The 27,594-nt window shown below is 32.5% G+C and overlaps 1 protein-coding gene across 1 annotated transcript in view; it reads left to right on the plus strand.

Moving 5' to 3' along the window:
- The window catches only part of LOC108771395 (adenylate cyclase type 6), a 91,693-nt gene that overhangs the window by 35,802 nt on the left and 28,297 nt on the right, over positions 1–27,594 (plus strand). Inside the window, exon 5 of the mRNA XM_018536668.1 lies at positions 1,114–1,469. Within this exon, the coding sequence (XP_018392170.1) occupies positions 1,114–1,469 (356 nt within the window). The remainder of the gene's footprint in view (positions 1–1,113; positions 1,470–27,594) is intronic.

Genomic DNA, 27,594 nt, shown 5'->3' on the forward strand with positions numbered 1-27,594 from the left:
TATATATATAAATTACAATTATATTAAAAAATTCTGTAAACTTCGATACATTGCTGTGTTTCCTTTCATTGCGTGAAAAATCAAATTCGAGTACTCAAAATGTCTGCGGAAAAAAAATCTAATCGTTCAACGTTAGTATATTACGTCAGAAATTTATTTACAGAAAAATCTCGAGCTTTCATAAAATATGCAGTTTGAACATTACTGAAATTGCATCGAAATAGCTCTGTAGTCAAATGTCGCGAACGACGCTAAAAGACGTGCATTCTATGCTATCCTCTATGTATGTAGAGAATCCCTGTTTTCCGTGAGCCTCAATGTTTCACGAGGTCCCGGTATCAATAATGCATGAGAATATTGTCTGCAAGTGCTGTTTCCTTTCGAAAGCGTCAGAACGCGCAATGAGACCCGCTTTTCGTATCGCAATAACTCGCAGAGCTCATTCCTTTCGTACCTGCGCTTTTCGACCAGGACGAGATTGAGCAAGTAACGTCGCATTAATAACTTTAATCGAATTTTCTGAAGAAACTTACTTATGTAGAATGTATAATGTAAAATCTTGAAAAGTCTACGACATAAATAATGAACTTTCAATGTTTGCACGATGGACAAAATATAGTCTCGAAATCGCGAAAAAGCTGTTGAAATATCATCTACTTTAGTTTAAAATATATATCGAACACTCACGCCATTTCGTACCGACTTTACATTCTAAATGTGTTCTCCGAACACTTCGAAACGTAAGAATCGGTAATGAGCAATAAATTTCCTTTCAATATTGAACAAAGTATTTCAAGACCGTAATATAAATAAACAACAAATAAAAAAGAAATGCTCCAAATAGTTAAGCCGGATCTTTATTGCTTGAATAATTCGGTGTGAATTTATATGCTCATATCCATAATCTTGCAAACTAAGCGAATTTAACTTTCAATCTTAAAATACAATTCTAACTAGAATAGTAACGTCACAAATTAAATCAACAAGCAATTTAATAATATTGATGCATCTTAGAAAGATCCTAATAATCGATGCTGATAGGCATGTTAAAACCTGTAAATAATTTTCATGCAAAAAATATTATCTCAATCGAAATTCGAAATTTCCTTTCAGTTTTGGTAGCAGCTATTTCAAGACCGGGTATGAATGAGATATGGCTGGCGGGCGTTAGTGGTGCAGTGCTAGTCACTCTGCTGGCCTTACAAGTGACTCTGAGCATTCATTTGGCGCGACTACACGAAGTGGGCCGCGAGATTACCGGCGATACATCATTCTCCTCAAAATCGAAGGACCTTCGAACCGGAGGTCCTCTCGCTGCTGCCTTAATGGTCTGCTTCTTCATATATATGGCCTACGCTCTTCTACCGATCAGACTCAGACACGCCTGCATCGCCGGGATCGTTTTCTCGGCCGCTCACCTCATCGGAGCCTTCCTTCTCTATCCGCACTATCCATCGATGATGGCACACGTGAGTCTAACCAGTAGTTAGCAGACTTCGCTTATATTTAAGATTCTTCGAGATCTTGTCACGTATTAAATTAAAAAAAGCACGTGTACACGTTACTTTTTAATTTTCTTAAACATAAATATTGATTATATAATAAAATACTAATTTAATGAGGATGATAAGACTCTTGTAAAAGTTTTTAATGCTTTGTAAGTAAAGTCATCTAAGTTCCTTAATTTAGGAAATGTCCTTAATTCTTTCTTCGTAACTTAACGAAATTTAAGAAATACTTTTTATTGAATATGCGATCAAAAATGGATTTTGCACGTTTAATCTTAGATATGGTAATTAGATTGACCCTAACATTTTAAACTTCGAATGGTTTCTAAAAACGGTTTTACATGTTTGAATTACGAGTATGTATTTATTTTAAATCGCAGAGAGAATCAATTTTGTGAATTATTCGATAATAAGTGCACTAGATAATCAAAGCGATATTTGATGTGAAAAAGATTCTTGCTTTGTTGCGGCACGTGACAATTATAAGCCGCAGATTCGTGTTAATTAGCGATCATACATATACGTTTGGCAGCAATTAGCGAAAGTAGGTTATCGATAATATTAATTAATCAATTGTTGTAAGAGACTCATAATGCATTGTACATTTCCGGTGTGTACTTCCAGTATATCGCCACATAAATTGTACTTTCAGTTAAAATACTGTTTATTGTATTCCAATATATATTATTTGAATCACATGTAATAATGTGTATATTATAATTATATCAAAATTTTTTTATTCTTTAAGTATGAAGTATTCGAATATAAATAAAACAGATCCGTGTATCTAATAAATAGAAAAATTAGTTTTTTTCATGTTACTCGTGTAGAATATTCAAAGCTAATATATAAGCCATGTAAAAAGCTAATTCTTTAATTAAAATGAAAAATCATTCAGAAAAAGATTCTTTTGTATTTATTACATGTATGCTGTATAAAAGAGATATCATTTAAGTTAATTGAAAATTTAAAATAATGGATCAGTCTGCTGTAATCTCTATTTCTATTTTGTTTGATATATTCAATATAATTTCTGCTGTGATTAAATTTAAAATTAATCTTGATAAATTCTTTGTCGAGTGCTGTAAAATATTCCTTTAGCGTCTAATATCGATACTTCGTAATTATCGGCGCTGGAAATGACAGCGCGAATAACAGTGCGATTAATTTAGCAAAACTGGCATTCAATCAATACATATCGTTATGGAAATGGTTAGAGTTTGGGTAGTGACATACCTGGCGACCATACACATATCTATTTATTAACGGTGCACAAAGTAGACATTGGATGCCCGAAACGAGGTGTGTTGTTCGCAAATAGCTGGCGAACTGAATTGGAAATCTAATTAAAGCGAATCTCGGTCTGCTTCGATCTTTGCCAGAGGACATTTTGACATGGTATTAATTTAATTTCTATTATCGGATTATAAACGTAAGTGTTCGCGAATGCGCGTGATTTGTGTATTCCCTTCAATTTTTTGGATCTTTTTTAACCCTTTCACACAAAGAAAGAAAAATAAACACGAAAAAGAACGTTAAAAATCTATAATCTAATAAATTATTAAATCAGTTCTATAAAACTAAACGGACGAGAGTTACAAATATAAAAGATCAAGCAAGAAATATTCTATGATTTTTCAAAGACGGCTTTCATAAATCTCGATGAATTTATTTAATAACTTCAGTTATGATCAAAGAAATATGAAAACAAAAAATAAACTAAGCATTAAGATTGCAATCAGGAAACTAGCCTTTATTCTTACAGCTGCATTCATTACAAATCTCATTAACTTACACTGTGATCAAAGAGCATTGGCTAGCTGCCTTGATAAAAGATAAGAAAATAAATGAACGCCGCACGGAAAAAGCTAAAGAGAACATCGTGCTAGATGTCGACCCTACTTGTTGTGAAGTCTCGTGGAAAGAGTTTCGTCTTATTGCATCTCTGCGGATGGACGTTCCCATCCATCAAGTTTCCCGCCTGGATTCCCTCTTGTCGCGCTCTATTTAAGTTTTATTAGTCGAGAACTCAGAATTCCACGTAATTACGAACGTATCGAGACGTGTTTTGTCGCTTCCTGCCATCACCGAAGAACTTAATCAATTTTTAAAGGAAAGCATTTCCATGATAAATGCAAACAGATCATTAGCTACTATACGTTTACATAGCACTCTTAATTGGATTTAATAACATCCGTAGTTATGAAATTGTCTAATTATAGTCATTCCATTCTTTACAGAAATAGCTATGATTGATCAATTTTATTAAATGATTATGGATATCATAAGAACAGTAATCTATTACAACTAAAGCAGATCAACTGATATTAATAAAGAGCCAGTAATATTTGCGTCACAATATTTGCACTAATAATTATAAAGTTGATTTTAAATTGCTGTCATGAAACAATAGAGTTAATAATTTGTTTCATACAGATGTTCATAGTCTGTAATAAATATTTAGTGTTAAAAAATTGCTATATATATATAGTAAAAAAAAACCATTTTAAATATATCTTCTGATTAAAATATTAAAAGATATTATTTTAATATTATTTTAATGTATCTACTTTTTATTACCTTTTTTAATAAACAAAAACGCAAAGATATAATTATCTAAAAATGTGCGGTTTAAATCATTATGGAAGGTATGTTCAGGATGTGTAGATAGATTAAATTAAGTAATTTCGCTTGCTAAAATGGGCTAGCGAAAGCTGATAATTCGGACAAAGTGGATCGCGTATCACAGTCTCTTTCAAATATGGTTTCTGTTGGAATCCGCGTTGCGCACCTCGCAGTCAGCGCATTAATAATTCATTCGGCTTGTTATTTTCATGTTCGGAAGAATAATGTCATTTCATCGGTCAGATACACGCCAAGTCCCACAAAATGGACCGTAATTGCTTTTCGCACCGCCGCGCGCAACACATACGACGACTCCGATATAACGTTAAAGGCTCAGTGGAGAATTTCCGTTTTCAGATAATTCGAATTGTACGTCATACGGAATAAAAAATATCGTTTTAGTTAATAAAAGATGCTCATATTAAGCTACACAGAGTGACTGTTTGAAAAAATTACACGCGATTTTACAATATAATTAATTAACAAGCTGCAGAAGGAAGTCACGTTTCCAGGAAGCATTTCGAGTAACTTTTACATAAAATCAAATTAACTCTTGGAAGCCGTCAAGCTACTATATATTGTATAATTATATATTATATTCTAATTATATTCTGTAAGATATACTCATGTAATTTTATACAATATTCCGTTATTTTATTGTCGCTAATGCTGAATATTAATCTACGAAGAGTAATAGTTGTTAAATTTTTAATATTGTAAAAAAGTACAATGATAAAAATAATTATTTTATGCATACACAAAATTGCTATAATCTTTGTCCGAAAAATAAACCAAAGTTGCTAACTATGGACCTTACAACAAAATGCAAGGTAAAAAAAGACGAAAGAAATTCATAGCTAAATAAAGCTCCGAACGGCTTATTAAGAATCAAGAGTACTCGTAAACCGACCCTTATTATGGCAAACAATTTGATCCCTTAAGATGAGAGAGGTTTTTGTGAGGTACTTTCAACGAGTCGAGGTCGACTAAAGATCATAAAAATTTCAGTGAAGTCGACAATAAAATATTGCAGCAGCTTGCGATTACATTGCTTAGATCGTTAACTTGTCTCTTGTCATATATCGTGCCTTACTTTTGTCGCGAGACAAAATTTACGACATCAAATTTGTCATTCAACAAATAAAAAAATACATATAAATATATATAAATATACATATTTATAAAAAAAAATAAGTATTCTATGAAATTTTTAGAGAAAGGATGCCACAAAATCCATAAAAAAAAATGGAAAAGATAATGAAAACAAAAAGTTATATAAAATTTAACTGATAGTAAAAAGTTTTACTATTACTTGCGATTTACGCTTGTTAAAATCTTTTTGTGAAATCCTCTTGCATAAAGTATCTTATTATAGTAAATTATTGTGTCTTACCTGTTTGCTAAGCTTCAAAAATAAATTACACAGGAACATTCTTTTATATATTAAAAATAAATGATAAAGAATTTCACTTAATGCATACATTTATTGTAACTGTAATCCCGTAAACTGTCAATTCAGCGCATTTTCTTTTAGTTTGAGCGAAGATAAATTGAAAAATAATACACTGAAAAAAATGATGTATCAATAGCATTATTTTAATTGAAAATAATTTAATAACAGCGCATTAATAAAACAAATTACTGGTGCTCTTGTTTTAATAAAATTTTATCTGTTTTATTAATATTATTAATAAATTATTTACAATTAAAATAACGCTGTTGAAACAACATGATTTTTTTCAGTGTACATTTGACTTTATATTATACTAATCAGCTTATTGTATAATCAATCATTGATTATCAATCCGACATGTATCATATTTACTTAAGAAAATATAATTATAATCTATAAGAAGTTCTGTCATTTTATACTATTATTTTCCTCATTCTTATGTACAAAATTACGCAATAAAATATGCATAAATCGCTTAACAATAAACATTTTATAAAAATTTGCAAAATATTTGCTGTTTACATAGATTATCAGCGCAGATTAGTGCGGAGAGAACGCACACGCATGCATGCATGTATCTACGTACCAAAGAGACTTTTAGAAAATGAAAAAAAAACTTTTGCACAAAAATACATTTTAAAAACCTAAAGAAGTTAAAAACTCAGCGCTGCGATTTTTGTACAAATCATTCATATATTATAAAACAGTGTTGCTGATCAAAAGAGTTACTAATTGCGTTTTCCGACAATCGCAGCCAACAGCAATTAAACGTTATAGACACGCTGAATGTAATTCCTTGCGAGGGCAAACGAGGAAACTTTCCCGGATCTACTCGCAAACCGGGAGGTTCGCGGAGCAGCGTTCGCCATTCTCGGCGTTAATGTCCTTATCATGTGTCCGAGTACGATAGGCTCGGCAAACTTGTTGTCACAACTTGTAATCCGCAAATTCCACAACTGTCCTCAAAGGTCCTTTGAATTACCACTCACACCGGAGGTTCGGCGAAAGACGCTGTCCGGCGTACTAATGGACTCAGACATGACGTTCTAGGTTTGCTGATTGCATCGACTGTTTCGCCTTTGGAATCTGGCTCCCAGTTCCAGCGAATCGCATTACTTTAGCTTGTTTCAGATAATTGTCACTTTTGAAGGACAGACGCTCTCAGATAATTAACATCTCTGTTGTGTAGAGATCTACTTTTATACTAATCTATTTCAAATGTTACACCAACGCTACAATGTGTTCAATGTATCTTAAAGTAATGACTCTCTATTCACTTTACTTTAAAGAAAATGTATATAAAAATTATAATAAATCAAAAATTGCATAAAAAATTAAAATAAAATAACATCGCGTACGTAAAACGTTTTTACATTTACTCTCGCGCTAAAGAATTTACTTTAAGCTCTAATTAAATAAAATTATAACTTTTAATAAATTATTATCATGCGAAGTAAATCCTACATTTTACATTCAAATCATTTTATATAAAATTTTTATAAAATAAAATTTTTTATACAAGTGTGATTTTATACAAGGTTTGCAAAGAATTTCTCCGAGACATATCGTTTATGTGAGTCGATATATATTCGTAAGCCTCCTATTGTAACGTTGCTTTTCGTGATATTCCGCCTCCGGCAAATCCTTATTTCAAACATTCGAATCCCGTAACCGTCACGTCGATACATTTTTTTATGTCGCGTAAAAGCATTAATAACAGTTGCATGCGTATCTTTTATGAATCTGCAGTTCATGACGCAGTGCGGATTCTTCGCGATAACGTATCTTCTTAACGGCCGCACGAGATGCAACAGCGAACACCTGTATCGATCATTTTATACGAGTTATCAATGTAATATTTTTTTTTTCGCTTTTATGAAGACACAAAATTACAGCGTCCGACAAAATTCAAAACGGATACACGGAAAATCTCATTTGCCTCACGCTTGGCCGCAATAATTACTACTTAATTAACTCGGAGAAACAACAAAGTTTCTTAATTTTTATTTCTACAAGTCGATGGTTATTGAGCTAATTAGGTCACAAACTGTCAGTAATTATTTCAATTACTATATCAAATATGATAAATAAAATATAAAAAGAAGGAACTTTTTTGTTAAAAACTTTCTAGCACGTTAATAACAAAAAAAAAAATGGCATCTGCGTTTCTACTTTATACATTTCACGATGAAATATGTGTATTAAGGCTGAAAGAGCATTTATACATCGATGAGTTCTGAATCCATTATTCGAAGCACTCGCATCGATAATTATCCTATTTATATATCCCAATTTTCTATATGAATCTACGGATTTGTCCAATCGACAGTCATTTCGCTAATCTAAATGAACGCACGCTCACAAAATTTTCGTCGGATACTTTAACAATTTGTAAAACGATTTTCACGGACAGCTCGAATAACAAACCGGAGTATAGATCCTCGAATGCATATTAGTTTTTTTTTTTCAATCTTTCTCTCTACATATTTATCGGCCTGAAGAGGAGAAGTGCCATTTGAAAACGTGTTTATTCATACAATGGAGCGTATGTCAAACTTTGATGTCTTCGAACTAACGTTGTAATAGCAAAATTATATTATTGAAATAAGTAAAGTGAGAGAAAAATTGAGGTAAAAGTGTTTGCTAAGATTATGTGAACTGGAAATAACAGCGAAGACAGAACCTTGAAAATACAAAAGCAAATCTTATTCAAATATGCAAATAATCATGAAAAAATTACCAAATGAAGACGTTGCTAGTCACGCTGCATAAACATGCGTTGCAATGTTCCTTTCACTTCATCCGTCATGTCGCAGAAAAGGGGGTTCTCGCTTGACATTATATCACATGCGTCGTTAGGTATAACACGCCGGATCCGACGTCATGTTTTTTTATTTATTTTTTCGAGGGCAGAAAATCCACCTGAAATGTCCCTTGAATACAGACTGGTGGATTCACGTAAATAATGGCTTTATTTTCTCACCCTTGTGGCGAAAAGAAGATATTTTCTACAATGACACCACACGAGATATTTTCATATTGATGACATAACGCTGAATTACGTCGTTAACAAGATTTCCCTAAATGATTTACATATAAATGTTTATTAAGTTATCCCATTCATGGAAAAAAAAATCAGCAGATACAAGAAAATACATCAAAAATAAGAAATCACGCGAGCTCTAACGAGAACGATATAACAGTGGCGTACTACGTTATTTATATGAGTTGTATGTCATCGACGAGAAATCGAGGGGAAACATGAACAATCGTTATCGGCAAATTTCAAGCCAGAAGTGGTGTAACAGTGTTTCCATTTTAACGAAGACATTAATAACGTTTACCAATACAACTGTGGACGTATAGAATTGCATGAGGTGGAATAAATAAAATTCATCGTTTATAGGGAACTAAAGTGGAACGCTCTGAGTATCGATCGTGTAAAATTCTAAAATCAACGCATGAGGTAACTTCAGATATCTTTCAGAATTCTTTATGAAGTATCTTAAGAATCTTTCTTAAAGAACTCTTAAGAATATCTGAAAATTGTTCAGTGCGCCAATTTTAGATATTCTGTTCATTGGACATACGCATCCAAAAAATTTCATTTTCACGTTTCCGCCCCAGGGAAAAAGTTACATGATTAATTCCTTTCATAGATATTTTCCACTTTGGCCCGTTTTCATATCTAGCAGTTTATCGAAAAATGTATGAATTCATTAATGAAATCTCTTGATAACTTTTAGTCTTCAGATAATAATAAGAAAATAACCAGGTATTGTAAAAACGAGCCTACAATGTGCCACTTCCGCGTAATCGCGATGAAAGCTACAAACACTTGGCGCGCAATTTATTCCGCGTCCGTTTGCCGGGACCACTCGGCACCAGAGATCGGGTCGAAAGTGCCTGTTTGTAGTACATGCAATCGCTTTGCTCGCAAGCTGGTACACGAGGGAAGCGCCTAATCGACCGGAAATGCGAAAAGAGAACCGTGACAATTCGTGATATTGCACAGCTGCCGTTTATTTGCGGAGCGGAGGAGTACAAACTGACGACGCGGCGATGAAGACAGCGGAAGCGCCAACGTATATACGTAGATAAGCGAAAGGCGAGCTCCGTCGTTGTCCTTTCGATATGAATATTTGACGGTAAATGTTATGAAGCGTGAAAGCAAAGCAAGAAAAGGAAATGGCGAAGAGCAAAAAGAAAGAGATTCAAAGATGAACTTTTCTCCTCACGACACAGCTGTGCAAGTTGCATATCTTTGTTGATTTTGCAGAATTACGAAATATTATTAAAATATAAAAAAAAGAGCGATACATCGCACAGAGTTAATTATTTATTAAATTTTTTGATTTTGTAGATGATGAAACATTTCGAGAATATATTAACACACTCGCATTTTTTTAACACAATTTATATAATTTAAAAAAATACAATTTTAAACCCACTTTGCACAATCTATAATTCAGACGAAATTCAAAATAAAATTCTGTTTATACCTTTATATATGAAATTATGAATACACTTATAAGTAGATGAGAAAAATTTTTTGTATTACAAAACGATACCGAGTAAATAGATAGATTTTTAATTTTTATTACACCAGTTACAATTAATCAATCATGAGTATTTACACTCTGCGTTTTTCTAAATATAAATTATAATTATAAATTTATTATTCTGATTATTCGCATTTTTTCTGTATTACACATAAAATTATGCATAAAGTTATAAATGGAATTCTGTGCCAAATATTATCGCGAATTTTACATCGTTTAGAATGGGCTTTAAACAATAGTTTTTTGTTACGGTTTTTTAATAATAAGATTCTTATGTTCATTAGGAGCGTAATAGAAAACCTTTATTTATTCCATTTTCTTTGACTCGCTATTTATGAAAGATAAAATTAAAAAATTAAAATTGTTTTTCACAAACCTGCAGTACTATTTGTTTACTCTATCGATTATACATGCTGCACAATACCGTGTATGATGGACAGAATAATATATATTTAGCGCGAGACACTACCGCATCTCTTGATAAGACGCGTATACCGGAAGTTACTTAAAAATAGTTTGCTTTGTAATTTCTTTACCTTGGTAGGGATTTATTCCAATAGCCTTCCTGAAGCCAGGCTATTTAATATTAAATACCGAAAGCTGAAAAGTTTGGTGAGAGACTAAACCCCGAGTAAAATTTTCATCAAAATGATGCCAGTATATCTCCCATGAGGCGCGAGTAATGTATTTAAATATTTGCAAGTGTAACAAGTTTTAAAATATGTATATTACACAAGGAAAAATTAAATACCTTTAGAAATGATAAACAAGAATAATAACAATAATAATAAAGTAAAAAGGTATATAATAATAAAGTGGCAAAAAATAGCTTGTTTATAAAATCTATTCAGTAATTCTTATTCTGTTTTCAGTGCACGTTTATAAATACATACATATATTAATACAGATATACACACACATACACACAGGCATAAAAAAAGAATCCAAAAAATAAAATGGAGTTGAAATTAGACATAATCTGATATATATGAAATATTAAGTAGTAGCATATATTTTACATAAAAGTAGATAGAGCGAATATTTTTCTGCAATACATCAATTATACCGCAGCTGTTACATTTCAATTATTACTTAGCCAGATATGGGCAAATCTATTAAAATCTGCTAAACGTTCGTTCCTTCATTTTTCCTCACGATCAACGCAATCCTGTGTTCAATTTCCGACGATTTCAATAATTGCGCGTCTACATGGCGGAAATGTGCGGCAATTTTCCATGAAAAACGGATATTAACGTGGAACGCGAACAATGCTACAATTTTAATCGAGGCTGCGGGGTAAATCGCAAAAAATTTGGTACGAAGAATTCACGAACGTTCACGTATCTTCCATCCTGACGAAAACAAATCGAACGGTTGGTCCAGATTTGAATAGCGTGGCTCTACGTGAAAAAGCGATGAAAAGATCACTGGCTAAATAAAAAACGAAGACCCAGCACGGGAAATAAAAGGAAGAAAATAAAACAAATAAGCCCTAAATAAAAAAAACTATGCGTTCGGTACGTTAAATCATTTAACGAACGATCTCTCGATATAAGCTCCGTATTTTTCCGTTCTGTGATTTTATGAATTAAACGCGAATTTCCTCCGTCGACATCACGATTCGTTCAATTCCGTCATCGTTGCGTTAATTAACTTCAAATTAACCAGCGTTGCATCACTTTAATTAAGATATGAGAATTAAGACACTGTGGAATATCCAGAGAAGTCTTTGGCTCGCAAATTAGAATTTTTGCCTCTTCGTGAGTGCAGAATATTTTCACGTGATTGCAGCGGAACCGAATCTCCCGCGAACAACGATGACGTACTCGATCAATCACACTCGATCTTCGATATCGGATCTACAGAGTCACGAAAACGACCTAGATACATCAAATCATCGCGAACGATTACAAAGGCACTTGTAAAGTCACGTCATCAAGAATACTGAAACGAACCCCGCCGAGAGCATGCCAATCTAAAACAAATGCAATTGTTTTTCTCTCCATAATTGGATAATTTCCATAAGATTTGATTTTGTATGATTAAGATTTTGGGCTCGTTGCTTATACATTTCACGTCAGTCACGTCTTCATGACGTGTCTCGCAAGTTCATTGAACATTCAACACTAATCCGTATTTAATTGCGTTTTGATGGAACAAGATATCACCTCGCTTTTAGTTAAGTCTGTCACTGTATGTTTTAACAAATTATATTAAAGATTTGAGTATTAAAATTTTTCAGTTCATATTCCCTCATATTAAATTATGAAGTTGTTCAAAATTCGCAAGCATAATTTTTTTAGACTTCTAAAGAGCTATTAAACGAAATAAAAAAACGACTCGAAGAACTTATTAAGTATTCCATTCTCCTACAAGGGCTACGAGAGATGATCGTCGTCCGCTCGCGTTGTAAACTTTCTTTTTTCCCGTCCGTTTCTTGACGCGAAGAATGAAAGGGATAGCGATGGAATGGAAGGGACAATCCGGTGTCGACCCTTATCTTGATTACTCGGCCGACAATCTTTTCCACTCCAAAAGTGTAACGCGACCTTGTCACCGTGGACAACCCCATACTGACGATCACGAGGCGGAGGATGATTCCGAAGGGTCAACCCGTGTGTATCTTAATAGCCGCAGTAACTATTGATTTTGTTACTAAAATAATTCGGCCCGAATATAGATTGCGATATAAACGATACCCGCACCATGACGCAAATAGCTAGTTCTTCGATGTCATTTTCGAATAAAGATAAACAACCGGCAACGAGCGGAGAAATTGGCGAGAATGGCAATCGTGCCAGTTGAAACATTGTAGCGAGTTAAATAGAATGAAATAATAGAAAGCCCGACGCGACAGCTGTAAGTGACTCTTATCAATACGTGGCGAAATGAAGATAACAGCGTTGAAAACGGTAGTAACAACGGTAGTAACAATGATGGTTAGCTGCACCGTTAGAAAAATTGTTAAATTTAACACATTTTTCATGTGTGTCAAACGGTTCACTCAAGTTTTTGTGTTAATTCAATACAAAATAAATATATTTAAAAATAACATAGATATGTAAAAAAATTGCCACAAAAAGGTAATACTGACAGTTCAGGCAATGTGAGCAAACTGTGGAAGCATATATTTTTTTCAGTAAAATTAAAATTTATAATATGTTAAATTAACATGTATTTTATTTATTTTTTATCTTGAAATTTATGTTTTAAAATATTTTTATGTTACTTATTCACTACTCATAAATTATAACAGTAAAAAATGTTGAATATAAAAAAAAATTGAATATCCACACAAATATTTAAATAGTATAATCACATTATATATTAAATTAACATTTGAACATAATAAAAGTTTAACACAAAAATTTTAACAAGGATATGTAAGTGAAATTTCCAACCCAAATATAAAACGTTTTTACTGTGTAATTAGATATGTAGTATTCTAAAATGTATTCTATATAAAAAATGAACAAAAACTATTTATAATAAAGAGACGATTTTATTCCTTAATAAGAAATTCAAATAGTTCAACGTATCTCAAAATACAGTTAATTTCTGCAAGGCAATTATTTCGCAAACATTTAATTTTGTCTATTTTAGAAGCAATCAATTTAATTTGAAGTGGAATTATTGTATATTGCACAGCATACGTCAACAGTAATCTAGAACGTAGGATTAATAAGAGGGTTTCTCGAGACTAGCATTGTGTGGTTCATTCTATTCGCGTTTCGAGAACTTCAATTTATCTCGGCAGAGTACAATCTTAATAACATTTACGCGAGCAAACCTATTCCAGCTTCGGTGCATTGTCAAGGTGCGCATATTCCACGTTCCATGACGTGTGCACGGTAACAAAAGGAAAAATAATTAGATGTTCGAATTGTTTTACAAACGTATTTGTTACGTGTCAGACGCACAATCGCGAGTTCTAGGCAAATTTTGTTCTTTTTTTTCAAACGAGACATTTCTTTTAAACTGATTCTCGCAATAATGCAAGAGAACCTTGTTTCATGACGAGATTGGGTTATACGCGAAAGGTTGCACGCTTCGTGCGCGAACGGCACAAAGTACAACGTTGATGTTCATCGCATCGGTAAGACGCACAAAGAATACATGTGTGTGTGTATATTTTGGAAAAAAAAAAATAACAAAAGGCTTTGTCGACGTTGTCGTGGTTACGTCAGTAATTTTACCAGATGACACGCGAAGACGACGAGCTGCTCTTCCGTTGAAATCGCAAGGGGATGAGTAGAGAGGGAGGCAATGAGGTTAATAGAAAGGAGTGAATCCCAGCGAAAACCTTGTCCCAACGCGTTTCCATCTCGCGGGATTACTATCGATTCTCGTACAATCGGCCGACCATTCGCGAAAAAAAGTTACGACTAACCTAACCAATTCGGCCGTCGCTCACGGGAAATGGTATTAGAAACTTTCCAGAATCTCCTACGCGCTGTATTATAATATGTGTAATCAATCACATTCTTGCACGTTATTCACTCGATCCTGCATTAAATATGAAATTCAATAAAGTTAGCGATATAAAATGTATGTTACGTTTACCTAGTAACTTCCCGATGGTTTTGCTTATACATTTTGATCATATAAGTATCTTTTCTGCGCAGTTTATTTTCTAAAATTCTCTTCTTACAAAAATCTAATACTGGCAAATTTGATATCGAGGAACAGATAATAATCACTTTTAGTACTTCGAATATGTAATTAATTACTATCTCTTTGTAATAAATTAATCAGTATCGAGATTTCTGTAAAAACAAAATTTTAGACTGATTCGCATAAATTAACTGTATTTTGAAATACGATATTAAGTTAGGTTCCTCATTAAAGAATAAAATCATCTCTCTTTATACGATGATTTATATCCATATCTGGTCCGTTTTGATCTATTTGACCTAAAATATAATTTAATTTAATCTTAGTAATATTTTATTTAATCTTTCGTGGTCACACACATCTCTTAAGTTCCGTAATGGTGCCAAAGTCACAACGAGACAAAATACTCATTTAACCAAATGCCATATTCATAATTTTCGTTCTTTGAAATAAAAGTAAATTGCTAAACGTATCTTAAATATTATAGAAATATAGTGGTTTTGTAAAGGTTTAAAGAACGATTTTGCTGAAATATCCAAAAATTGATGACTATACTTTACAGATTTGATACTTTCGGAAAAAAAAATAGTGCAATTTATAACTGGTATCAGTATAACCCAACACAAAAATAATATACGAACAGTTGCTACGCGCATATTGGTGCGCTGGGAGCAATATCTGGCTATATAGACGCAAAGAAAGTACCTTGAACTTCAAGATAAATGGCGGGTCAAGTCCCGTTTCGAAATAAGAACTCAGAGATAAAGAACCTCGAACATTTCTTATGGCATCAATGAATAAAAAGGATAAAAATTACCCTTTTTTATATATATATATTTTTTTTTTATGACTTTATTTATTATATATTAAGATGAGATTTTTTTCCAACGATAATTTTTTTTATTTATCAGATCTTTTTATAATAAATTTGAATAGACCAGCAGAGTTAAATTGGCTTGTATTTGATTTCTGTAAGAATCGAATTCTACAAATACGTAAAAATTACAAAGCAAGTATAATTTTTGTTCGAATGAATGGAAAAAAAATTAATATAATTTATTTAAAGTTCATGAAAGTCACTAAATTTTCTTCGTAATATTTTATAGTTTTATTCGCCTAACAATGCAATGTATTAATCTCCGTTAGTGTCTTTTCTTCTTATGACGTGAAAATACTTCTTTGAAGAAGTGAAAATACTCGAGAATCCCACAGTTTCGAGAATAATAAATTTTACATGTTACAAGAAGTTAAACTGAGTTCACCAATGGAAAGTGATTATGTAAATTAGATGGCAATTAGAACGCTATGCGCATACTTATACGCGTGAAATAACACATCTCCAGCAATGCATATTTGTTCGCATACAATGCATACATTGCATACCAGGAATAACGTGCGTGAAATAAACGCATTACTGGAACGCAAGCCGCAAATGAACGCGGACGCGCAAATACGAATGCTCGAATGAAAATGAGCGTACAAAGGATCGAATGAAACAGCCTCTCGGAAAGGCTGCCGTTTCGACGTGGGAACGTTCATTCGGTCGTTTGCGCGTTCGCTTTTACTGTTTCGAGCTTGAAAGAGCACAATGCATGTGCGGCCATACAAAGAGAGAAATCTTTCGTTGCGGTACATAAAATGTCGATTAACAATCCCGCGAGGCTCTTGCATCTGGATGAATGCGTGTTAATTGTTCAGAAAAGAATGGAGGATGGTCTATCTCACGATCTCACTGTCAACGTCGGTTGATTTTTAATTCTTGTTTAATTGTATTCTTCACTCGTTCCCAAAGCCACGAAAGAGACAAAGAATTAAACCGCGACTATTGTAACGTCGACCGTCTTCTTCTGTGAAACGTAAAATAATCAAGAGCTCGTAGCTGTTTTTTTTATTTTAGATGTGCACAATACTTGTCAAAAGGTAATTTTTAAACCTCGAAGATCATACCATGAATTCGTGTCTTTGTAAAAATATTTTTGGAGTTCCATCATTACCGCACGCTTTTCGGTCCACCAACATGAACTTTTATAATGGCGTTCCTGTGTACATTTAATTAAAACATTCGAAAAACGAACTGAACGGAACTTTCTGTAGATTTCCGTTCGGAGCTCTATGTCAAAGAACTTTTGCGATGTCATTACGATCGTTGATTTATATTTTCAATGAGGTTGGAAGAGAGAACTACCTAGGAAAGTTGAAGTAAACAGGAAGTTCCATCATAAAACATGAATTCCATGTTGATGAAAAACAGATTGCCAAAGGCAGTATCGACTCTTTTCGACGATGCGCTTTTTTTTATTCACACGCTTTTTTAATGTACGCATCAATGATCCTCATGTCTTTTCCGTCGTCGAATTTAGAGTAACTATTTTGTTGCGTATGTTATTCCTATAGTCAAACAACCGATTTTAGCTGGTTCATGACATCGAAAAAATTAATACGCATTTCTGTTTTAGGCAATATTTCGAATATATCCATGTATGATTAATATTGAATGTCCGCGCGCGAGCGTGAACGAATAATTTTGGTAATTATAATAATACAGTAAGGATTTTTTCAAAATAAAAATATGTATATATATTTCCTTCTTTATGTAAAAACTACCATCAATATGCAACAGCACAATTAACTAGTCAGATATTAAAAAATCAGACGCGAATTAGACTTGAAAAAAAATCACATCCTCTTCAGCTGCTAATTGTAAATAGAGAATTCTAGAGGTATGCAAACGCATTGGTTACATGTATAATCGCAGATTGGATGCGGTTAAAGAGATGCTGGCATCGTTTGTAATTCCGACAAAACACGCATTTCGTACTTTTCCCATTTTCTTCGTTTTACAGACAAAATTCTTTTTCAGAATTAAAAAAATGCAAATAGTTGTAGGAGACTATGTACAAATCTGTATGAAAAATTAACAAAAAAACGTAAATTAGAATTTCTTGTTATCATTAGTATCCTGTTAGGTGATTTCTTCACATGATCTAAATGATTCCAAAGTATGTATCTAAATAAAAAATAGTTTCCCCATTTTTGAATAAAATATACTAAGGCCTTCAACAAATTATGATTTTGAGCTTACAAGAAAAATAAATAAAAGTATGATTTGAATGTATGTATACAACCCAGCATTCATGCAATATTAAGTATAAGATATAAAGAGCACGAAATGTACTTAATGTATATGTAATGTTTCACATTTGACATTAAGAATTTGTTTTATCAACATCAATCAAATTCAGCTGTCGTTCCAGCATCTCCTTAAATTTTTACCACCGTGAATTACGTTTCATCTAATATTTATTTCTACATTACTTTATTTTGCTTTATATTTTATGATAGATGTTCATCAACTTTCAATTAACGTGGAAAAAGGTTGCGTGTATTGCGACGACATCATGCTAAATCAAATTCGATTAAGCCGCAATTGTATTATAAGTGTATCAAAAAGTTACAAAAAATAGGATTTTTAGAAACGTGATGAAAGAATAAAAATACCAATAACTAATATTCTAAAGATTATATTTTAATAGAAAATTGTGTAATAAAAAAAGTTATTGCAAGAAACAGGAAGATCTCTCTAGAAACTCATGAATATTATAATTATATAATCTTGCATGGAGAATTCTCGCATCTTTTATCGGTAATTCGATAGAGTAGTTTCACTTGTTGCGGAGATTGAGATGCAATTCACACCTGTGTGCATCTCATTAAAAACATTTTTCGAATTTAGCGCGAACGTGTTATTTCAATTCGAATGATTTGAAATAAAACAGAAAACATTTCCGTACCTAGATTATATAAACATTAATAAATCACTAATTTTTTTATATCATAAAGTATTGAACTTATATTTTCTGTATATATTATGAAATATCTCGTAGTATCGGAATTTATGCTGTGGTTTTAAATCTTTAAAAAAATATCTTACGGAGAAATATGTCCTTATTTTATTTTGCCATAAACAAGCGTGCAGTAAGAGACGCATTATAACGTCGCTCTCTGAAAGATCACATTTTGCAAACTTCGAGGGCAAATGAGAGTTGATCTCGACATTCTCGACACGTGGATAAAGTGTCTCCGCGTTCTGCTAATAGCGCGGAAATGTATTCCGCGTTGCGTTAATTGGCATGAGTATTGCATTGCAACAGCGCCAGCGGAAGTTACGAACAGAACAAAGAGAATCCCATCGCACGGCTTGATCCGCTTAGGTATTAATCGCGTCCCATAGGAATTCGTCACAATATATTATATCGAATCGTGCTAATTAACGCGTGGTGAAATTGACACTAATAAATCACATTCGAGTTGAAAGATCGTGTATTCGTTGGTGACTTCCTGCGAACAGTAGACTTTTTGCCTCTCTGCACAAAAGTTGATTAGCAACTTTTAATGAGATGATGTGTCAGATAAGAGGCTTCAGCAACGTCCGTACTTTACTTGATTTGATTTGCGCCAAGTTTATTGTGGTCATGAGAAACTCTAGTGTTTCAGTTTATAGTTTTCCTACGTAGTTACGTCTGTGTCAAGTGATAACGTAAAGCTACGGTAACTAATATTGCATTATTAGTTATCGTAGCTTTATTTTGTTTCTAATTAGTAATCTTAATGAACTCGAAATTACATCCTTTATACCAATTACAAGTCGCGTTGTTATTTATGTACATGTAGGTAAAGGCGCGACTTGTAATTATTGAGGATGTAATTTGGAGTTGATTAAGATTAATTCAAAATATAGAGAGACGTTGAGCTGCTACACAAAGATTAATGGAAAGATCATTTCGATAAGGAGAGATTTGTAATGTCCAAGACCGTCCGGTGCAAATACTCCTTTAATTACGACACAATCCCGTAACAAGGAACCCGATCGCTATGGCCCGGGATCAAGTTTCTCCGTAAAATCCGTCCGCTGATTTCGAGGAAACAAAGGTAGCAGAAAATAAAAGCCCGACAAGATAAAACAACCAGTTGATGTTGAGATAATTTGGTGGTTTTTGTAAGAAAGACGTGAAATTATTTTCATACAAAACTGGGCAGAAGATCATACATAATTGCTGATGAATGTAAGAAAGATTTTTAATAATTAAATCATAATAAAATTGACCTAAATATTATTAGTTGACGGAAATCTCGTATTGATGTAACTCCTACGGTAAGGTATGTATGTGGCATTTATTGAACTATCAAGTATTATTTACTATGTTAAAAAAATAAACTAAACAAATAAAAACATAAAAATACAAACATCTATTCTTTATATTGAAAAAGCTTGTTAAAACCATCGTCTCTTTATTCCAAAGGGATGGGATATATAACCAGCACTTATGAATGGAGAGAGAGAGAGAGAGAGAGAGATTGTACGGCTCATAAAAAATTTATCTTAGAAGTAAGACATAAAATGATATGGTAATTTATGAAATATGTTCACAAAGTTTTAAGGAATAAGAATGTTAAATATATATACAGATTAATTTACAAGTTATAATGTTTCATGTAATGCACAAATGCATTTAATGCACTGAATCTAATCTGCACACTTTATGTACTCTGAGCATAAATTCCGCGCTAAAAATGTCGTATATCTCAAACAGATGGGACACATAAAACGTCGAGCTGAATAAAGAATACAAGAGCTAAGTACTTTACTATACTCCGTCCTTTATTATTCCTTTATATACTTATGTATCACGAAATAACCATTAAGCCTTTTACACTCTCTAATCATTTTATGTAGGTAGTGCAGATACATGGTTGCACTACTTACTACATTGACAAATCGATTTAATTAGAAACAGTTTTATTAATATTAACAATAAAATATTATGACACAGTACTAACATAAAACAAAGTCATATATAATAGAATAGTTGCGTGAAAATTATCCTTACTTCTATCTTCTCTGACTTCTGTTGCGTAAATACCGAAGATACATGCAGCCTAAAAAAACAGCAGCGATTACGCGAATATAATTTAAAGCCGAAATAAATAACAATTACAGTATAAACCCTACAGTTTACAATGTATTTGCAATCAGTATTAATGTGCCACGCGCTAAATTTATAAAAGAAAACTATAATAATCCTAACTATTGCACCACGTGTCAACATTTCCGTTTTCTCGTACAACATCCTCAGGGCAGAACAATTGTTTACCTTCGACGACAACTTGGCGTACTCCGAACGAATCACATAATGAACGACGATGGACACGTATATTCATTTCAAGAGCGAAAGATAAGATTTCCCTTTTCAAACGTAGTTCTGCGACGAGAATCGATTGACCACGCATCTCTCGGGGAGATAAGTTCTCGCGGGGTCGGAAACGAAAGTTGCGTCGGTATCTCGGCTCGATGAACACGAAGGTGGAAGGTGGGGAAAAAAGCGAATCGATATCCAGTCTCGGAAGCACTCTTCGACTCTTAGGTCGACCCTCTTGTTTGATGCGGCTACCAACCCCGCGACGAAGCTTCCGACGACGACAACAACGACGACGCTCTAATGACGAACGGACGGAAAACATCGCGAAGCCGTCTGCTTAATTGCTGCTCTCAGCGAGACACGGCGAAAATTAGGGAGGACTTAATTGCACACGAGTTATCATTTTTTAACGGAACCGCGAGTTTGAAAAATGGTGCTTTTTCACGCGAACCGCTTTCAACGGTGCGGCCACAGTACGTTTGTGCCACACCTCGCTGTCCGAAAGTTCCCATTTATTTTCATACACGCACGATCGTGATGTCGTAACGACCGTTGAAAGGTGACTCGTGCAAACAGAGATTTTTGACCTTTCAAATGGAAAGTTAGTTACATAAATCTTGACTCTATGTATAAACTTCTTTTGCGACACAAATAGCAACAATTAATAAATGTGATAGAAAAGCGAAAAAAAAAAACTACATAATAATCTTGTTATATTAGAAAATATAATTTAGTCGTATCAAGATTGTAGAATTTTTTTGTATTTTTGACATTCGCACATACGATACATTAAAGTTGCAAATATAATATAAAAAACGTCGATGTTCGGTGATATGGAAGAGACGAGATTTTTCGTCTCGAAAACTGCGTTTTATCGACGTGCATCGACTATGTTGCCATGAAGACGGCAATGTCCGCTTACATCAGATTCATCGATAACTCTGATGGATCGCTCGTCGGAAAAATGCCTACGTCGAAAACGTGTTTCGTTTCGAAGGAAACTTGTGTCACATGACGACACAGAAATTTAAGCACTATAAAAAACTGACATATTCTACAAAATAATTTTATCTAGTCGCGAACAAAAAGATAAATAATAAAATATTTAATTATTATAATACCTATATTCTATTAAAAATATAATATTAATTTTAACCTAAAGACGTAGTGGATTTATAAAATATGAAAAACCATTAAAATAAATACAAAAACGTTAATTTTTGTTTCAGAAAGTTCATCTATATATGTCTTTAAGTAAAAATTATCATTTTCTTTTTAACGGTGTATGTATTATATGTTGTTTCATGTCTAATCTTTTTTACGTCAAATTGTAAATAAATTAAATTTTAATTTCCATTGCAATTTTAATTAAGATATGGAAGAGATTACTATGCAATGTAATAAAGATTTTTATACGTAAGATGATGTAAAATCCATTGTTACAATTAATTACAACGTATGACTTAATCACGCGAAACAATTCTCTTAACGGATGCTGAACAAAATAGCAAGCGTTTAAATGTACTGGAAAACAGTCAGCAGTAAAAAATTTAAACGGGTTGCAGGCAAACATAAATTTCTGCACTGCGTTCTATCACCTTGTAACAAAAATAAGTCGAGATAGTGTAAAGTATAAACGTTGAAGCAAATGCGTGCAAAAACAGCTGCATATTTTCTGTTAAATTAATGCAAACTACATAAAACATAAATTATAACTAAATTTTTTCATAAATAATTAAAATTTACAAAAAATATATATAAATCATTAAGTATATTTTAATCTTTCTATTTATGTAAAAATTACGTAAAAAAGTAGATATTTATTGAGTTTAAGGTTAATAAAAAGTATCACGACAACATTAAATATTTCCAACAAGTTATGCTTTATGATTTCTTGAGAAATTTTTATTTAAAAAAAATATGAAATGAAAATGCAATGGCAACGCGAGGCAAGCGAATATCTTTCAGTAGTAAAGATGCGAATATGCACAGCCGAGAGCTATGCTCAGGCTCAAGTAGTAAAAATCTGAATACGGAGCGACAGATCGCAGCAGTTTGCATTCCCCGTAAGCCTCTCGTAAGTTTACATTTGACTTTTCAGCTGATATAGAAGAAATTTGTAGAATTTCGTAGAATTTTATTGTTGGCTACTTTGAATTTATTTAAATTGTCAATTAGATTATAATACATTAATTCTAAGCTGCTTACCAAACGTGATTAATTGCAATAATATATGAAATTATATTATATATACTATGTATTTTTTTTTTCTACAATATAATTTCATGATACGTTTTTGTATGCATATTTTTAATGTAATTATTATTGATAATATACATACTTAAATCAATGTATTTTATATAAAAATCTGAGTTTTTAATTCTTTGTTTCAAAATTACAATTTATGTATGTAATTTCTCATTCAAGTTACGATTGGAAACGTTAGGAACAAACGACTTATCCAAATATACGATTTATCAACATGATGATTTCTGATTACAACGTTGTAAATTTATAAAAAAGTTGTAAATTTTCATGAAAAGCTATAAATTCATGATGTGATAGGAAAGATAGGGAAGCGAAGGAGGAAATCAAGACTCATCGTGCGGCGAGCACAAATCAGAAAATTCAATTGGTGTTTTGAAGTCAAGAAGGTTTCGTCGCTCGAGCAGAAATAGGAAATATGATTGAATGAGAGTGCTCCGTGAAAGGAGATTCTGTAAGGAGAGTTACACATGTATTCGACGAGAAAAATATTGTTCCCCTACTCGCCTCATCCACTTACGAATTCTATTCGACGCATAATTGGATATACAATCCGCCGCAATATGGTAGAATCCCCGATAATTTTAGTAAATATCTTTTAAGTCACTATTGCGTTCGATACACGTGACCATCAATGCGGTATTGTATCGATTGTATTCAAGTACTTGAACAGTTATCAATGAAGAAAAAGATATCGTTTAATGCCAATTAGTTACAAAAGGAATAATTTATATGGCTACTTTGTTGCATCGTCTACATTGCAGATTATTAAAGATTGTTAATATATTTATTTTATATTAAAATTATTAAATATTCTAGTACATTGAGTATTATGATATTAATTATGTATAAACATTTTAAATATTCTATATGAACTATTTGCATTCGTATTTATATATATTTAATACTGCATTATTTTACTATTTATGTTTAAATTAATTAAGAAGAAGTGTACTAAACGTATAACATTAATCTTTTAAAAATTTTTAAATGTATGTCGTAGATTTAAAATGAAGTGAGAAAATAGTAAATATTCTTGAAAAAAAATCTTTATGTTTTTATGATTTTTCATATGATATAATTATGTATATCATTATCTACGATTGATTCTCATACTTTTCTCTTCTCTTTCTTTATCTTTTGAAACTCTCCCTTGTTGTTTGCGATCAACAATATCGTATGCACTTTTACCTTTCATCGAGTAATATACAATTCCTTTACGAGGCCGTTATATGAACTTCGTGAAAGCGGTGCTCGGTACACAATGTAAAGCAACCAGCTGATTATGTGTGGTGAAAGGCATTTCTTTTGCCCGGCGCACTTTTTAAATCTTCCTGCAAAACTCGACCTCCATTACAACGAACAAATCAGCCGAGGCGATGTTTCTTTCTAATACTACTCGTTCGTAGCGCTACATCATTTGTACCCCGTCTACATTTTTTTAAATTAACAATTGTACTATTCGAAAGAGCAAAGTTCCAACTTGAACAATCTGTTTTTGTTTTAAATTGCGATATGATTATTTTTAACAGAGTTACGAACAAAATTAAAATATTCCTTTTATTTAATCCGCAACAACTCAGTAACAAAAAATCTCAGGAAAAACATTTTTAAAAACAATTTTATAGAGAAAACTTTAAACTTTAAAAAGTAAAAAATATTCGCAAGTTTATTTTTTTGGACATGTAATAGAATCACAAAATGAAAAGAAAATATATTCCATTTTGTCCAGCTTTTGTAGTTTTTCTTATGGAAAATAAAACTCACAAAAACACAAAAGACCTTTCGGAAACAGATTTTAAGCTTTAAAATAGTCGTTTTAAATGTCTTTCGTTTATTTTTAACAAAATTACAATTGCTTGAATTTTGAAGTTCATAGTGCTACAAATTTTTGTTCCAATTGGGATATATGAAATCAATTGTGCTCGCTTTTTCAACGTACAATATTTAACAAGGTTTTGTAGAATTCTAATCCCTTAAATTCGTAAGGATCCGACCTGCGGATAACGCGAGAGAGTCGCGAATCTCTCGAGAGACTGATGTAACTTTCTAAATAATTAAGTTCAGAAACCGCACTTTCGCGTACATGTCCTGACTTGGCAGAATTCTAATTGACGGAAAGTAAAGCATCATCTATCGCGTTCAAAAGTTATAGCAATTCCCCCTCCCTTCTCTCTCCCTTTCTCTCTTTTTCTTTAAATTCAAGTTTTGCATAGTTGATATTATGTTTGAATATAAATAGATACATAACAAAATTACCTTTTTAAAAAAGGGGAAAAAGGTGCTAAGTGTACGTGTTCCCTTACAAAAAAACATTTACACATATATAAAAACAATTACATATATTATTACAGTATACAAAATCTTTAAATTGCACCAACTGTGAAAGGAACATATTTTCTCTCATTATTTTACTTAAAAAAGTAAAAGTACAAAAAACTTGGCGCTGCTAAATCTCAAAATATAATAAGTGAATGTTACATAAAAAAATGAATGAGGTTTAACGTTTATTTTTAAATTAACATAACTCATGTATAGCTAATCCTGTATCCTTGATTTTTTGTATATGTATTTATACTTATTTTATACTAAATCTCACATTACTGTGCGTTTACTTGGCACGAGACACTATACTGTGTTTCTTGATATGTAAGCAGAAAATATTTTAAATCTGTTTAGGAGGGGGGATATTTCAGATTATTAGAGTTGCGTTGCAAGACCGAAATCTTTCGGCGCGCAATAATTAGGGAGAGGGGACATTTAACAATCAGATTATTAGAGTTGCGTTGTAAGACCGACAATTGTTTGGCGCGCAATTTGGGAGGACTATACATATATTAATAGAACGTTATTTCCTACTTTGGATAAATATTGCGAAGAATATCATTACGTCGACTCGCCATTAGAGGTCTATCGATATTCGCAAATTCTCGTAAGTACTGAGACACGCGTATATCTCTTTATATAGAATCTCGATTTAATAACTTACCAAGGCGTATAAGGTAAGTTTCCACTACAATGCCTTACTGATGAGTGCAGTAGTGGAAGCCGGGACGAAACGCCAAAAATTACGTGATATTCTTCGCAATATATAATATTAGAATAAATTATCAGATTTAGATTTTAAATTGTAATTTGACTCTTATTCGCCCTGTTTAACGTATTAATTATTATTATATAAAAGAGTTCTTGAAATCTTCAATTTATTTTAAATCTATATTTTAACATTTCAATGCGTAAACGAAATTAAATTTAGAAAAGTAATTCTTATATTCCTTTACAAATTTTTGTGTGGAACTTTAATATAGATATGTACTCCTACTAAAAATATAAGATTACCTTTTAAAAGGAAAAAATAAAGAGAATAAAGAAATTAAATATGATATTTCTTTTATTAAGCTTTTCAATATAATACTTTCAGAGAAGTAAGAACATTCTAATGAAAATTTAAAAGATAATTAAATATGGTCGCTTTATAAAAAATACAATCAGAAATGTCTCACGCAGATTTCTGTTTAGACCACATATATATTTGCTTTTGAATACTTTCGTCGCACTGACAGTATTCCTATCTATTAATATTTTTCTTCGCAAAAAATTGTAAGTTTTATTAGATTACAAAGAGGGACGCTGTAAAGATCTGTAAAATACTGTCGAAAAATGTAACTCGTAAAAAGCGATTTCAGGGGTCCAATAGCGATCCACAGGTGGTTGCGAATAAATCCGCCCAAGATTACAAATAAGTTATATGGTCACCTGAAGCAATTCCACGGAGGATCCGATGATCCCTTTTGAAGATTCACAAGAGATCGGTCGACCTATCGTAGATAGTCGGCACACCTTCCATGAAGATAGATCAAAGAACCGCGCACAATACAAGCCACCGTACAAGGTGTCCTGATAATAACCCATCAGAACTCGAGTTTCATTAGACGCAGGAAGACCATGCACGGCGTAGGGTTGTGTGTAATTGTGTATGCTACAACAAGCCCCTTCGAAACTCCGCAAACTCAACGAGTAGTCCCTTTGATACAACGCGCCCTTTGCCTCGAAATTTTCCTATATTGTATAAAGACAAGAAATTTCACCGTTACGTTGTTTCGGTAAATCGTGGTGGTTTGACTTCGGCTGTTAATTGCGTAATCATGCTTCGGAGTACCGCGCAGCTAATGTATAATATTAATGCCTTTGAGTGGAACTTCATATTATATATCTCCTGACACGCGTCTTACAATCCTCAAGTTGATAATATTATAGTAAGTGTTTCATAAGCTTCATATTATGCAAAATAAAATTGTATATAATATTTAATATTATTTAAATGTCTAGGAATAAAATAAAGGTAAAGATATTATAAAAAAAGATATTTA

Source organism: Cyphomyrmex costatus, unplaced genomic scaffold (genome assembly GCF_001594065.2).
Source record: "Cyphomyrmex costatus isolate MS0001 unplaced genomic scaffold, Ccosl1.0 scaffold158, whole genome shotgun sequence".
Taxonomy (NCBI): domain Eukaryota; kingdom Metazoa; phylum Arthropoda; class Insecta; order Hymenoptera; family Formicidae; genus Cyphomyrmex; species Cyphomyrmex costatus.